This window comes from Furipterus horrens, unplaced genomic scaffold (genome assembly GCF_987537825.1).
Source record: "Furipterus horrens unplaced genomic scaffold, mFurHor1.1.pri manual_scaffold_4, whole genome shotgun sequence".
Taxonomy (NCBI): domain Eukaryota; kingdom Metazoa; phylum Chordata; class Mammalia; order Chiroptera; family Furipteridae; genus Furipterus; species Furipterus horrens.
The window spans coordinates 20,408,038-20,424,277 of record NW_028327174.1 but is presented as its reverse complement, the minus strand read 5'-3'; the positions used below and the strand labels follow the sequence as shown (position 1 = coordinate 20,424,277).

Here is a 16,240-nt window from a genome sequence, read left to right as displayed (position 1 = left end):
TCTCCCTCTCTCTCCCTCCCTTCCCCTCTGTCTGAAATCAATAAGCATGTCCTCAGGTGAGGATTCAAAAGAGAGGAACAGAGAGATTTTGTTGGTTCTACTTTCACAATACATCCAGAGTCCAGCTGCTGCTCACCTCTTACTGTGGTACAAGCTACCATTACCGCCCACCTGAGTTATTACAGTAACCTCCTAACTGGTCTCCGCTTCTGCTCTCACCTCCCTGTCTTCTCGCAGCACAACAGCCAGAATGAACCTCTTAAAGCATAATTCAGATCATATAACTCTGCTGCTCAGAACCCTTCAGTTCCTCCCCATTTCTCTAGAGTAAAAGCTGGTTACTTCAGTGACTTCATCACTTACCACACTCCCCCCCAACCACACTGCTTGCTTGATCCTCAGGTGTACCAAGTACACTCTTAAAAAAACTTCGCAACTGAACCTCCTGCTCCCTGGAATTCTCTTCCCTGACGATAGTCTCGTGGCTCCATTCTGGATCAGACTTTTGTAGAGCCCCTTCCTGACCACCCCACCCCTCTCTCCACCTCCCTTCCTCCCTCCCTCTTTCCCCCATGTATGCACACATAAATACACACTCGCTGTTCCCTCTGTCCACTGTATTTTCCCCCTACAACCCATCAGCCAAGAAACTATGTCTTTTACTTGTTAATCTGTTGTCCCCCTCCTTGAATATAAGCTCCATCAGAGCAGGGATTTTTTTTTTTCCACATTTGTTCACTGCTGTATTGTCAGCTCCGAGAACAGTTCCTGGTACATCATAGGTGCTCAAAAGTACTTGCTGAACAAATAAAGGAATGAGGAGAATCATTATTGTCGTAACATTTGATGATCAAATAAGACTTACAAGGTAAGCTTGTTTATATTCAAAAATTCCTAGGTAAGTTTGTCTTTAGCAATTTGGAAATTTGACCTTGCTTGTTTTGTTTTATTTTTAATCAATGGTAAATAAGGTTTACATTAAATTATCTTAATATTTCATCAACAAAATAGTCTAAAAATGTCCACTTTCTTGGTTGTGAAAAATTGGACTCTAAATTGGTTCGATCCTTTTTATAGGACGCTAACTCTTGTCCATACCAGATTGTTTCCTCGAGTTTATTTGCTCTTGTTTTGGAGATACTGTCCTTCTCCTGAACAAGACTATCTGGAGAAATCCTTTGCTGCCTGAATTCAGGGTGTGTCTCTCAAGAATGGGTTTTATAGTTTCTCATGCCAGACATTCCTAGGTATGAACATCTGGACTGATTTTTATGTTATTTCTTAACTATTTCCTAGCCAAAATAATGCTATAATTTTGAACTCCAAACTCTGGATCCGTTAATAACTTGTTTCTTTGGACTTGTATAGGCTTATTATTCTTACTGTCTTCTTTCTCCTTATGTAAATTTTTTAAATAATTCATCAACATGTACTTCTAACAAATGTGTCTCATTCCATCAACACTTCCCTTCTAGGCTGGAGCTGTACTACATTATGTACTGGTGTTTCCTGCTGTATTGGAATCCTAAGTTCCCATGTGTCGTGACTACATAATTTGATATAAAATTCTTGTCTAATCTTAGAGTTAATTCAAGCTCAGCTATATCCATTAATTAGAATAAAGTGGAAATTTTAAACCTGAAGTTAAATGTGTAGTTTGTTTTGAACGTTGGTGAATATTTTTTATTGATCTAGTTCTTTTTTCTTTTAGGTTTTGTTCCAACTCTGGGTGGCACAGAGTTCAGAGTTTTTCAGACGGTTAGCCCTATTGCTTTCTACAACTAATGCACCTCCTGGGCCCTTACTTACTCCAGCACTTTTGCCTCATCGTATTTTATCCGATGTGACTCAGGGTCTACCTCATGCTCATTCTGCCTGCTTGGAAGAGCTTAAGCGCAGCTATGAATTCTATCGGTACTTTGAAACTCAGCACCAATCAGTACCCCAGCGTTTAACCAAAACTCAGCAGAAGTCAAGAGAACTGAATAGTGTTCACACAGCAGTACGCAGCTTGCAGCTCCATCTGAAAGCATTACTGAATGAGTAAGTTTAGAAGCTATGTAAGGAAATGTCCCCATGATTAGCAAGCTTCATTCTTATGCCATTGTGGTTGTTGGCTTGTGTCCTAGCTAGAAAGAAGAAGCAAAATTGAGACATGCAGCATGAAGGATGGTTTATAGCTACAAATAGAGCAGAGAAACGTGATATGTAAGTACTATAATTTGGGGGAATCATTTATAGTTTAAAAGTCATTGTAATATAGTTGAAGAATAATATATTGCTATTTTTCTAAATAAATTCAGCAGATTTGGACATTTTTCTGTAGCATAGGACAAGGTTTTTAGACCTGATTGGATAGTAAAATGCGGGGTCCATATTTGTTGATCTACTTTGCATGGTGTTACTGGTACTCTGTCTTGGTAAAATGTAGGTTGCAATCATTTTGGTGAAATTGTTCTGTAACATCCTTGTGGTATAGAACTGGATAAGATGAATGATTGGGTTCATGTTGTGCTGATAATCAGGAAGGTCATAAGAATGTAATGAATTTATATGATTGTAGTTTATGTACTTGGGCCTGGATACCAGGCAAGAAGTGGAAGGGAGAGAGTAGCCATCAGATGGGTGAAAGGGGCTTGAGTCTCAGTAAAATCAAAGAGCTAGTTTACTGGAGTAAAGAAGGACGTGGTGTACAAAGATAGGAAATTAAGATCATAAAGACATTTTGAGAAGATAAGCTTTTACCCATCGTTTACCCATCGGTTCAAGGTCTGGCATTAGGTATATAAGGCTGATGTAAAGGTTAGGGCATAGGGAAAAATTAAGAAACTGCGGCAGTGATGTTCCTGTGGTCTGTAGCTGCTATTTTAAGAAAGCAGGTGAATGCCAAGGGAGTGTGGGAGGTCAGGCAGTCTCAACGTGAGTGGGTGACAAAGGTTGTACTATCATGAGGGGAAAAGCAGATTTCAGTGGAAAGGTTTATGAGGCAAAGCCAGAGTCTCTAAAGAATTAATTTTTTGCAGTAGAACCAGAAATATACAGGGCATAATGGAATACATTATGAGAGAAGATGGCTCAGGGAAGAAACAGTGCAATGCTGGATAGGTGTGAAAATGAAGAAGAGGGGCTTTGTATCTTTGTAAGCGGTTGTGCGATTATGATGGGAAATATGTTTCCTATTTCAAAATGAAATATTCTCTATTACCTTTCAAAATATTTTAACCGGAGAGTATACCAGTAATTACCATATCTGATTTGTTCTATAGCACTGCTACACACGATTTTTAAGTGTTACCTAAAATTGTTTTGTGTTTCACTCCTTTGCCTTTCCCACTCTCTCTTTCCTGCATGAAGGCATTAACCCTTTCACTGTTCTTCCTTGCTCCGGAGTGCTCACTGCTAGATTGTTCCTGAGGCACACATATGCTTTTTCACTTAACCAAAAGTCTTCACTGGTTTCAGGGTACAGCAGCTTAGGCTGAAGTCTATATAAAATATTCTGCAGTTTGCCCTGACTACAGTCTGCTTTTTTGTCATTTCTCGCTCCTTTTCCTTCAATCCAGCCAAACCATATAAGTTGCCTTTCCCTTTACTCCATCTGGAGTGACCTTCCTCATCTTTTATCCATCCCTCAATACTACTTGCAGGAGTACCTCTTCCTTAGCCGTTCCCTGCCTGTACCCATTGCTGTAGCAACTTCCCCTCTTCTGAGTTCTACAGCACTGTGTATCTGCGGTATTATACTTTTGTGCCTGGACTCAACCCAGCTGTGGGACTGAGCCAGTTTCTTCAGCTTTCTGGACCTAATTCCTCATCTGTAAAATAGAAATAAAATGTTAGTTGTAACTTTTTATGATATCGTGTTATATTTATACGTGTGTAATTTCTGTGGTTCAGTTATAAGCTTCCTATAAGTAGAAGATGGGTTTGACTTGTCCTTTCAGTTCATGCCTCGTATGTATACAAGCACTATTTGAATAAATATATGATACTGCTCTTAGAAGTGTGGTAAAATACACATAACATAAAATTTACCATTTAACCATGTTTAAGTGTACAGTTCATTGGCATTAACTACATTCACACTGTTGTGCACCTATCACCCCCTTCCATCTCCAGAACTTCTTTCATCTTATAAGCTTATTTCTTAAATAAGCCTTGAAAATTATAAATTTCCATTTTATAATTTAGAAATCTCCATGGTGAAACTTTTTCTTTATTACTCAGGGTAATAATTCTTGAAGATGAACTTGAAAAGCTTGTTTGTACTAAGGAAACACAAGAACTAGTGTCAGAAACTTATCAAATCCTGGAACAGAAACTAAAGCTGATCCAGCCCCACGTTCAGGCAAGCAACAACTGCTGGGAGGAGGCCATTTCTCAAGTGGACAAACTGCTGCGAAGAAACACAGATAAAAAAGGTGCCTCAGAGATTTCGTCTACAGATTCCACTCCAGTAGGATTTCATTAGGTGTATTTCTTGTCACCATGATGAAACTGACTTGACAAAACTTATTAGTTTACTGAAAGAGTGCAACTTACATGTACAGATTGACACTGAATATAGTCTTGGCTCTTATTAATTTAAAAAAAAAAATCAATATGATTTGAAAGTTCCCTGAATCATCTACCTCGTTTTTAAAAAACTTAAATGAGAGGATAGATATTAATAGTATTATTCATTATTAGAACTTCCAGAATCTCTTCTCCAATTACGATAATAATGAGTTTGATGTTCATGGACCAGACATTGAGTTTTGCTTTTAAGATAAAATGCTTACTTTGTTATTCAGAAATCGTATACAAATGCTGTAATAGGCGACACTGCGTATTTGTTTTTAGGGGTCTAAAATGTATTAAATACCATCATTTAATAATAACACTGGGGTGCCTTGTACTGCTAAGTAAAAAGACAATCTTGAAATTCTTCACAACCTGTTTTCATTTGACCCAGCTTTCATACTTTGTTTTACTAATTTCACTAATTTCATTGTGAATGTTTGATATATTAATTTTTAAACTTGTGCTATGAACCAGTGCCATGTTTACCCTTAGATCTTTATGATGAGGTTAATCAGATTTATGTATAGAAATTGTATTTTGCCAAAGACAGTTAATGCTTTATCATTCTGTTAGTCATTGTTTTGTTTACAGCTAAATCGGTAATACTTTGTTTAATGTCTTAAACACTCTGAGGAAGTCCTTAGATAGTAAAAGTATTAACTTTTTTTAAAGGAAATGTTAACATACTAATTACTGATCTATTACCAATAGAGTTCCTTTATATCTGAAATGTAAATAGTGAATAATTTTGTTCTCCAAAAGATAAACTTGCCAAGGATTTTTAATAGGTCCACATACTTATGCATTTAAACTTTTGAAATGACCTGAATCAATAGCTTCTGAGTATATTTTCTATAAATAGAAACACCATTGGTGTTAAAAGATGTATCCCACTTCCCCTCCTTGGCCTATTCTGAGATGTTGAATCTTAGTCACTCATTTAAACATGATTGTTAAAACCGTCTCCAGGTCACTGGGCGATGGTTAATACGCAATTTCTTAATTATGCTCTATATGTGCCACTTTTGTTCATACATGATAATGATATGAATTAAAATAGAAATAATTCACAAACTTTTCTCACTAAAATGCTCATAGTGGCCATAGCTGCACAACTTTAAATAAAATGTTTGAATTCTTAAGATGCAGGTGCTTTAGTTAGCTGTATCTTTTTTTTTTAAATCCTCACCCAAGGACATGCTTATTGATTTGAGAGAGAGAGAAACATCGATCAGTTGCCTCCTGTAAGCACCCTGACTAGGGAACGAACCTTTAACCTACTGGTACAGGACAACACTCCAACCAACTGAGCCACCCAGCCAGGGCAAGCTGTATCTTTATATATTTATTTTTTAAGTGACTTCAAAATTACAAGAATATTGCAAGAATAGTTCAAAGTACCCTTCATCCAGTTTCCCTAGGTGTTCACATTGGCCTTATCTATGTATCTGTATGTAAATTCCATTAGTGATATTATTCTGAACCATTGGAGAGTTAGATGCAAACATGAAACCTCATTACCTGTAAATACTTGTTTACGTTTTTTTTTTTTAAACATGGACATTCCCCTACATACCCACAGTAACCATAAAAATCAGTAAATTAATATGGTTACAATATTGCTATCTAATCCACCAACCCCATTCTAATTTCACTGATTGAGCCATTAATATTTTTTAATGTCCAGGTCCAGATAATACATGACATTTAGTTTTTGTGATCTTTATTCTCCATTAGCCTTTCTTCTCTTTCATAATTATTTTGTGAAAAAATACTTTGAAGTTATATAAATATCCTGTACTCATCAAAATTTTCTCCACTATTAAGCATACACTTACCAAAATGACTCAATAGTGTTATTCCTAGATATTTACGCAAGAGATATAAAAACTTAATGTTCACACAAAAACCTATACGCAAATGTTCATAGTGGCTTTATTCATAATCACTAAAAACTAAAAGAAGCTTATGCCCTTCCACTGGTGAATAGATAAATTGTTAATCATCTGTATATTGGAATACTACTCAGCAATAAAGAAATGAACTACTGATTGATCAATAGGATAGAACAATCTCTAATGGACTATGCTAATCAAAAGAAGCCAGGCTTAAATCATTGCATACTCTGTGATTCCATTTATATGACACTCTTAAAATAGTAAAATTTAATAGGAACAGAAAACATATCAATGATTACTAGGAGTTGGCTATGGAAGGAGGAATATGATTTGAAGAGGCAGCAGAACTAAGTTTTCAGGTGATGGAACTGTTGTGTCTCTTGGTTGTTCATTAGATCTCCACTCATTTCTGTGTGGCCTGTTTCTTTTAAGGCAAATCTGATATAGCATGTGAAAGCCCACGCTGTACTGTGGAACCTTTGATGCAGCCTACCCTACACATTGCAGACAAAGATCCAATCCCTGAGGAGCAGGTAAGGGTGAACATTGCTTCGCTCCCCTCACGCCCCCCCCCCCCCAAAGAAGAGTTTCCTGTACAAAGCTTACCTACCTCTGTTAAGTGACATGCTTAATTGTTGAATAAATGTTGAATTTATGTTTCTAATAAACTTCAAAATCACAATATAACGTATTAAATTTATATCAACTTATTAGTTCTTAGTGCCTTGAATTTTAATCTGTTGAATCTACCAGTAAATTTTCTTGTTATTCATACCTAATTGTCCACTTCTTGGACACTTAAAAGTGATTAAACACATTAAAAATTAGTGCCTTGGCAAAGATACCTTCTGTGATGCTGGGAATGTTTTCATCTTGATCTGAGTTGTGGTACCTCATGTATACATATGTAAAAATCTTATACACTTATCTTGTCCATTTGACTGCATTTATGTTATACCTAGCTTTCAAAAACAATTTTTAATGACTGCGTTAGATATTGACAAAAATTTCTTTTGCTCATCCTAAGGAAAAGACATTTACATTAGTCCATTTTAATCCATTGAATCTACTAGTAAATTTTCTTGTTATTTCATACCTAATTGTCCTCTTCTTAGACACTTAAAAGTAATTAAACATATTAAGAAAAAGACATTTTCCTTAGGTCATACAGTCTATTCATTATTCTTAATTGCAAAGGGAAACCAACCCTACTTAGTTTAACAAACAATATATTTTTTTAAAAAAACAGTAGATACCTGGCAATATTTCAGAAGGCCATGTAATCAGGCTTGAACCAGGCTGGGGTAAAAAGCTAAAATCACTGAAAAGAACTGTCCCAGTAGCAGCGTCACTGCTAAGGCACTGGGCACAGGCATTGCCACTTGCTCCATCAGTGCTACCTTCAGAACCTCTGCCTCTGGAACCTTGAACTGCCCCCATTCTTATTGGGGTGGATTCCTCAAGATGCCTGCTTCTTTTATAACAAACTTCTGAATCACATCTGATCCAGGTACATCTGATTAGAGCATCTCAAGTCATCTGCCTGAACCATAACTGCAAGGGAGGCGGGGTTAGCAGGGATCCTACCATCTGCCTTAGTGATATGGAGAGCCATAGACGGCATGTTTCCCAATCCCAGGAATAGTGTTCAGACTTCCTAGAAAGTCAGAAAGCACACAAATGTTTACCACAAGAGGACTAACATACCAGACCTCCTCCCCAAACCACCAGCCCTGCTGATTTTGATTGGGTTTGACAGAGCCAATCATTGTAATCTTGACTAGATTTGTAGAATGGTATCAGAGTAGAAGAATAATGACTGAAGTAATTTGTACTTTCTTATTTACAACCTTTTTTAGCATCACTTGAGTTTTTTCAAGTTTTCCATTTCTTTATACGTTTGCTTTACTTGCCCAGCTGTGCTTTAAATGACCTGTGCCAAGAGTCCTCCTTCTTTAACCTTGGAGATTAAGTGAATGAATACTACTAGAAAAGTATCTGCTTGAAGTAAAGTACTTTTTCTTTTATTCATTTTCAGGAATTTGAAGCCTATGTAGATGATATAGATATGGACAGTGATTTCAGAAAGGATGATTTTTATTATTTGTCTCAAGAAGATAGAGAGAGACAGAAACGTGAACATGAAGAATCCAAGAGGGTACTCCAAGAATTAAAATCTGTGCTGGGATTCAAAGCATCAGAGGCAGAAAGGCAGAAGTGGAAGCAACTTCTATTTAGTGATCATGGTAAGCACTGACTTCAGAGTAAAAGGTTATTTCGATGTAGGGGATTCCTTTTTCTTTAACTGTGAATCGTATTTTAGTTATAGAATTCTTACAGTGTAATGGGAAAAAATAAAATAAAGATTAAATTAAAAAATAAAATCTGGGAAAAAAGAATCCTGATGGCTATAATTTAAGGGAACCATCAATAAGTATAGTACTTCCAGACACAAAATCAGTTTGGTCAATTAAAAAGTAGGTATACAATGAAATTGGGAATATGAAATCATACTTTTCATCAGTTATTTGACTTTTTTTACTAAATTTGTTTTGGAATGGATAAGTAAGTTGAATAGAGTGTTTTCAAATTTCATGAATTTGAGATTCTAAACTGTTCTCTTTATGTTGACATTTCAAATACCTCAGTGAAACACAAAATAAATAACTGTGTTCACTATTGAAACAAATAAATTAAGACGTAGGCCACTTAGCTGCACCATTAAGGTCACTCAGTGATCTGCGCACTTGAGTAGATGGGAGCAGAGGAGGTGGTTCGGTGCACACTGTCTCCGTACTTGGATTTGGGCAAAGTTGGATGACTGGTAATACCTAAGATTAGCCTTAAACTCCTTTCTATTTCCCACCTTTCTTTAGTTGAACTTCTTGGGAGGCGGGGAAGCTTAATAATTGACAAAATTAAACTAGCTAATTTCTAGATGAAGGATTAATTCCTATGGATTTCAAAGAAGGCAGAGTGGGATTTCCCTTCCATTTTAGAGTATGTAGAGCCTCAAAATCAATTGTCTTCTTTTCCCTTTCTCTTTTTCACTTGAATAACTTCTGGAAAGTTCCTCAGCGTTCTCTTCTCTTAGGAGCTCTACCATTCTCATTCTCCCTTGTCCAGAGGGACATTTCTTGATTTTGCCCTTCCTCTTTCTTCCCATTGGCCTCTTTTATAGACCAGGTCCTCATTAGATTATACTCATCTATTGTAATATTGTAATATCTTTTTAGCCGATTTCCATTTTCAGTACCTTTTTCTTATAAGCTATCCCTTGAGATAGCGTCTAAGCTTCTGAGGTAGCTTCTATTCCAGATTTTCTCAGACAGAATATTGATGGTAATGGCTCTCTATCTTAAAAACAGTGGTGCCCCCTTTTCAATTGTTTTAAATCCAAACTTCTCTTCCTGGTTGTAAGGCTTTCATCATGAGTCCTTCATATCCAGTTTCCCACTATTCCTAATATAGATATCTTCCTCTAGTTTATTTATCTAATTAGACTATCGTTCCACAAATTTGCCATTTTCATTTGTGAAAAACATTCATGCTGATCTCTTTACCAAGAATTTATCTTCCCCAAATTGTCCTCTTCACCAGTCTCCTCTGTGGATCCTCTGATGGCCCCAGCCTGCCACCTTTCCGACCACTACAGACCCTCTCACCTGAGGGGCGCTGGAGTGACATCAAAGCAAGTCTTGAGCAGCAAAGCACATAGGAGATTAGGATCTTTCTAGAAGCTACAGTAAAAATATTGTTGTAACCTGCTTGTTAATATAGTGGGCCTACATAAATCAGAGATTAAGAGTATTATGTTTTAGGCACTAATGTTTTCTATCCATTTGGTTATTTTTTTGTCTCTGTAATTACAGTCTCCTTAAATAAGGGCTTTATTATCCTCCACAGTATTAATTCAGCAAATTATTTATTCAGCAAGTAGTTCTTAACAAACTTTATTGTTGTATATCCCTAGCACATAAATCAAGAGACAAAATCCTTATATTCCTGGAGGCTTATGTTCTAGCACAGTGTTAACACAGTTGTCAGTTGACCCATTACATAGATTATTACCTCCCCCTCATTTAATTAGCAATAATCAGGAATATCATTTAGCTTCTAATATAAGTTGCATATTTTAAACCAGCAGATTTATAGATGAGAACTGCACGTGAAGATTGAAAACAGAATTTTTAATATATACTTTTCTTTTACTGTTTAGTATTTCTTTCAATTTTCTTATTGACAATATGGGCAAAGATAGAACACTGAGAGAAATGTGTTTCTTTTTCAGGTATGTGCTTCTGATAGTTTACATTTGAAAAGACAATAATGCTGATTTAGTTATTGTGAAAATAAAAGCTGCTGATACCATAAAATGCTTTTCCCATGAAATTTTTCCGTACATCTTCCAGAGTTGTTTTCATCTCTGCCTACAGGGGTAAAGTCCGAATGGAATTAGAAAGGGAAATTCTACACTGGAACCTGCTGTGACCTTTTTTTTTTTTTTTTTTTTCTGTTGTTGCTGCTTCTCTAGTGGAGTTACTACAGCTTAGGGCTCTGTTTCTTGAAAATGGACATGTTTTACAAAATTATTTTTAAATAAACGCCAGATCTTTCAAGACGCACTCTTTTCTCTTCCGTCATGCTTCATAATATGTGTGTTGTATTGTACTAACCCCTCATACTGGGAGGAGAGACTGCCTAGCAAGCAACCCACTGCCTACTAACATCAAGAGGGGCTAAATAAAACTTCATTTTCCTTGAAAGGACAACCTCTGCCGTATGGATTTATATTATATTAATGTATTATGCTTTGTACAGTAGTTGATCTTGAATGAAGATTTTATTTCATTATATATTTTTTCTGTGACACTAAACTGTGTAGAAGTTATGGCTTTACTTTTATCAGGGTCTTGTTAGGTGGTTGGCAAGTAAGTTGAATTGTATATTGCATTTGTTTTTCATGTTTTAACTTATAAATATATGTGTGTTGAAAATATAATTATTATCTGGATTATTTAGGCTTTTATCTGACTCATTATCAGTGAAAACCATGCTGCTTATTCTTTAATGCAGTGGTCCTCAAAATTTATTATGCATCAGAACAAAGTGGAAGGCTTGTAAAACATAGCCGGGAGCCCCATGGAAATGGGATTCACATTTTCCAATTCATAGGTCTGAGGTATAGGGCCTGAGAATTTGCATTTCTACCAAATTCCTAGGTGATGCTGACTGATGCCGTTGGTTCAGAGACCACACTTTGAGAACCACTGCTTTAGTTTGTTGAATAAGAGAATACATGAGGTGCTCTAATCTTCATCAAAACCCCATCTCATTTTATTTCTTAAGCATTTTATCTCTTATAACGTTCTCTGTATATTGATTTTACTTAGAAAGTTTTATTTAACCTTTATTTATTCTTTAAAAGAAAGAAACCTACTGGAAGTTTAAATTAAAGGTTAAATTATTGTTGAGTCCTTAGTTATTATTTTTCTTTCTTTTCGCTTTTTTTCCCCTTTAAAGCGGTGTTGAAATCCTTGTCTCCTGTAGACCCAGTGGAACCCATAAGTAATTCAGAACCATCAATGGATTCAGATATGGGGGAAGTTGGTAAAAATGATAATGAAGAAGGAAATAGTAAGCCCTCCATAACTGACAATGAAATATGTAGTAGGACTGAGTATTTATGTGAAAACCCTCTAGCTGATAAAAATAAAGACAGTTCTACAGATGCAGGCTTCCAGCGAGGAGCTGAAGAAAGAGTGTGTTACCAATGTGAAAGTGAAGATGACTCTCAGCAGGCAGGCGCTGGTGACCTGAGTGATGCCCATCCAGTTGCCAGGGACTCATCCCAGCCCTCCATTAAGCAGAGGCTGGCGCGGCTGCAGCTGTCACCGGATTTTACCTTCACTGCTGGCCTGGCTGCCGAAGTGGCTGCCCGATCGCTCTCCTTTACCACTATGCAGGAACAGACTTTCGGTGATGAGGAGGAAGAAGAACTAATACAAGAAAATGAAAACGAGGTAGAAGAAAAGTAAGAACGAAGATTCACATGAAGGATTTTAAATTGTCCCTTTTATGAAAGTGTTTTTTAGCTTCAAGACTAGATATTCCACTGGCAAGGGAAAATGAGTGTAAGTTTACTATATATAATGCTACGATGTGAATTTACAAGAAGAATCATGGTTTGAACAACTGATCTGAAAATAGTAGTTACCTGTATGGCAGATCTTGTAGGAAAATAAGAGAAAGGTAAGGGCTCTATTGAATAAGCTGCTGTTTTATTCACAGCAAAATTGAGCAGTCTTGGGAATTCTTTAAGTACTTTTCATAACAAATGAATTTACCATTTCTTGCCAGAATTTGCTACAATAAAATGACTGGGATAATTCTGTTGCAGAATGTTAACATTTAGTATGACTCCTTTTTACAGTTTTCTTGCAGTTAATAACTGCAGCTATTATGCTAATAACAAGTTGTTTGTATTTTATTTTTGTTTATACCAAGTCTTAAAGATACAGGTTCTGAATTTAAAAAAACAAAAAAAACATGCAATTGATGTGTACTGGGGTTTAGAACTAAAAACAGTTCTAAAAGTACTTGGGTTATGACATGTTTCTTATGTTTCCTTGTTCACGTGCATTCAGTAGTCAATTTTAAGATTTCCTAATATTTTAAAGAAAAACCATGTACCATTTTAAGAATTACCCTTTTAAATTTTTATGTTTATCTTTTTCTGTTTTTGTTGTAACTCGAAGAACTGATGTCAAAGTCGGGGATCCCTGTGGTCCAAGGCCTCATCCCCAACTTTGCAGAGAAAGTTCTATCAGTTTGTCTAGAGACAATGGGTGTCATTAACATAGATAGGCCACCAGCTGCTGATTTTTTGCTTTAGGCTGTCCCCTCACCACCTGAATAAGATTCTGAAAATGTCCTGTCATCTTCCTGGAAAGCATCCTTGTCTCCTTAATACTTCATTTACAAACTACCTCTTAAAAGAGGTTGCTTTCCAAATTGTCTAGTCTTCTCTGTTCAGTTTTGTGTTGTCACTGCATTTTCAAAGAGTGATATTTTCAGGAGGATATTGTTTTTTGAAACTCATAGCTCCCATGTACTAACATAGTATATAGACGTTATTTGGGGGAAATGTAGGGATAACTCAATTTATGCTACTTCCCTAGAAAGAAAATTACATTATCAATCTAGATCATCTTTAGAAATAAGAAACACATTCAAACTCCTACAACTTAGCACTTTGACTCAGTAAATTTTTTTTTCAATAAGGAAATTTATTTTTTATGCTAAAGAAAAACTTGTTTCTGCTTTATATGAACAGTAGAGATCCTTTGTACTATAAGTGATTCTGCCAGTTGCCAAAAATTCTGTGACTTATCCATAATTAAGCTCTTAGGAACAATTCCTAAGAGTGAGCCTAGTTTACAACTTAGAAACAGGAATACCATTTAGAGTTTACTTTCTTTTTTAAATTATTTCGTTTGCCAACTCCTTTTCTCCTTGGATTTAGAAGAAGTAATTAAGGAAAAAGTTGGTAACCTTTCTCTTAATCTATAACCTTACACAGGAAGAATTAGAGTTTAATAATTTTTAATTTTGTTATGTTTTATTTTTTATTAACCATTTTGGGAAAAATATCTTCATAATATTCTATCAGTTTTATTCAGTACTCTCTAAGGTGATACTTTTTAATCTTGAAATGTTTATTTTAATTGAGAATTCCTAATCTTCCAGTCTGATCTATTTTTTTCACTAGTTGTTACTTAGTTCAATGAAAATTCTACTTGCTGAAATCATTATATAATGATCTTGGAACTCTAATTGAATGTGTGTGTGTGTGTGTAGTTTTAATTTTTTTTTTTTTTTATCTTTTAAAATATTTCCAAGACAAAATATTATCTTTCCTGTGAAAATTCCTAATTTTCTTTCATAGTATTCTGTAAGTCAGTATTCTGTTTTTCATGGCGGGGGGTGGGGGGGGTACTATATTAAAATAAATTGGAGGTCTTATTTTTTAAATGCAGATGTAGGGGCCATCCTCCGAATTATTCTTAGTTGGTTATTTTGGAATAAGACCTAGGTGATGTTATGTCCAGTAAAATCTAAGAACCTCTATGTTGGACTTGATGCTTCTTGCCATGAATACCTTAAGAAATAAAATAGGGCATTGTACTATAAGTAGGTGTTTCATTTGTTACTTTTCTAAGAAGATTTCACTTTATCTTATCAGGCTTTTGACTAACTTTAATAGCTGCCATCCCACATCCAAAAGAAACCCACTGAGAAAAATATTTTGTGGGAAAAATTTGTAATTGTGCTTTCCAAATTTTACAATGGTATTTGACAGGATAATTCTTGTTAGGAGTAATATCCTGACAGCTTTTAATATGAACATTTCCATTGTTTGTTTTAATCTAGTACTTAATGTAAGAATGCATGAATAAAACTATTTTGGTCAGTCTTAAAGACTGAATGTTTTGTCTTTAGTTAGGAAAGTCATGGCAATACATGATCTGGTGACAGTTATATCTTAAATTCTCTTTTTTCAGCTTTCATTAAAACTATATATCTGGCCTGCCTAGTGCCAGACTCTTGCTGGTCTTTTGATTTGTGGTCCTCTGCTTATTTTCACAAGTTGTGTCTATTATCTGACCTAAGTCCTCATTAAATCTAATTGTACTTAAGCATCTGAATATATTTCACTAGGAAATGATACATTGACTCATTCGATTTACAAAGTGATCAGAGACAAGCAAGTGAAGAGAAACACATTTAAGGTAAATCGGTGAGGAAATTTGAGAATCTTGGTTTAAGGGTTTAATACAGAAAAATGGGCCTGAGTTTAAATCATAGATCCATCATTTAAAAGCTATGGGTGCAACTGACTTAATAACATCATGGAGAATTTTTCCAGCAAAACCCAAATCCTTCAGATTACTTAATGATGTTTGTGATTTCCAACTCTCGAAAATAGTTAAAAATAAGACCTTTGAAACTAAACAAGATCTGGTTATAAATATGTTAGTAAAATAGGTCAAAAATTAAAAACTCAAATTTCTTAAAAATGTTAATATTCTGATTCACATAATAAAAGTGTTACAAAAAAAGTGTTACAGCTTTTACTTTAAAGCATAAAGAGAGTCAAGTTCTGATACATTTCACAAAATTTTAAGTCAATAGTGTTAATCAGGAGGGATCCTAAAGGTCATTCACCCTGATGACTTATACACCATCAGTAATGTAAAATATGAAAAATTTTGATAAATTATTAGAAATCATGTGGGAAGAAAGGTTCAATTGATTTGGTTTAATCATAGTACATTGTTTCCATAACTAAACAAAACCAGGAAACAAACTAAATACCATAAGACTTTGTTATAGCTCAGCTAACTCATTATATGAACTAAAGCAGGTATCATACCATGAATGGCAACCGGACAAAGTATAAAGGTTGATTTGTTCTCCCAGTTATATTCATAAGAACATATCTGTGCAGTTCACATTGTTTTAGAAAATGAAGTGACAAATATTTTAGAAGAGGAAATATGAGGACATGCCCTAAGTACAGCAACAGTTGATTTATCTGTAATCATGGATGGATGACTAATTTGTATAAGTTAATTTTTCAGGTAACTGAGACAAATTCATTTTATCATTAACTATCTTTAACAGTATAGAAGCAAATTCTCTAAAATATACTTTCTACTTCACTTTTTCTGGAGTACTTAGGATATAATTTTAACTTTTTTGTTGTTGTCTTTAAG

General features: G+C 35.2%; 1 protein-coding gene across 4 annotated transcripts in view; it reads left to right on the top strand.

The window, feature by feature from the left end:
• The window catches only part of VEZT (vezatin, adherens junctions transmembrane protein), a 57,329-nt gene extending 44,572 nt beyond the window's left edge, over positions 1–12,757 (top strand). For all 4 annotated transcript variants that reach the window (XM_090272677.1, XM_090272676.1, XM_090272679.1 and 1 more), the window contains 5 exons: positions 1,712–2,043; positions 4,228–4,421; positions 6,894–6,994; positions 8,500–8,707; positions 11,985–12,757. In XM_090272677.1, coding sequence (XP_090128803.1) covers positions 1,712–2,043; positions 4,228–4,421; positions 6,894–6,994; positions 8,500–8,707; positions 11,985–12,499 — 1,350 coding nt within the window. In that variant the 3' untranslated portion in view covers positions 12,500–12,757. The remainder of the gene's footprint in view (positions 1–1,711; positions 2,044–4,227; positions 4,422–6,893; positions 6,995–8,499; positions 8,708–11,984) is intronic.
• The last annotated feature ends 3,483 nt before the right edge of the window (positions 12,758–16,240 follow it).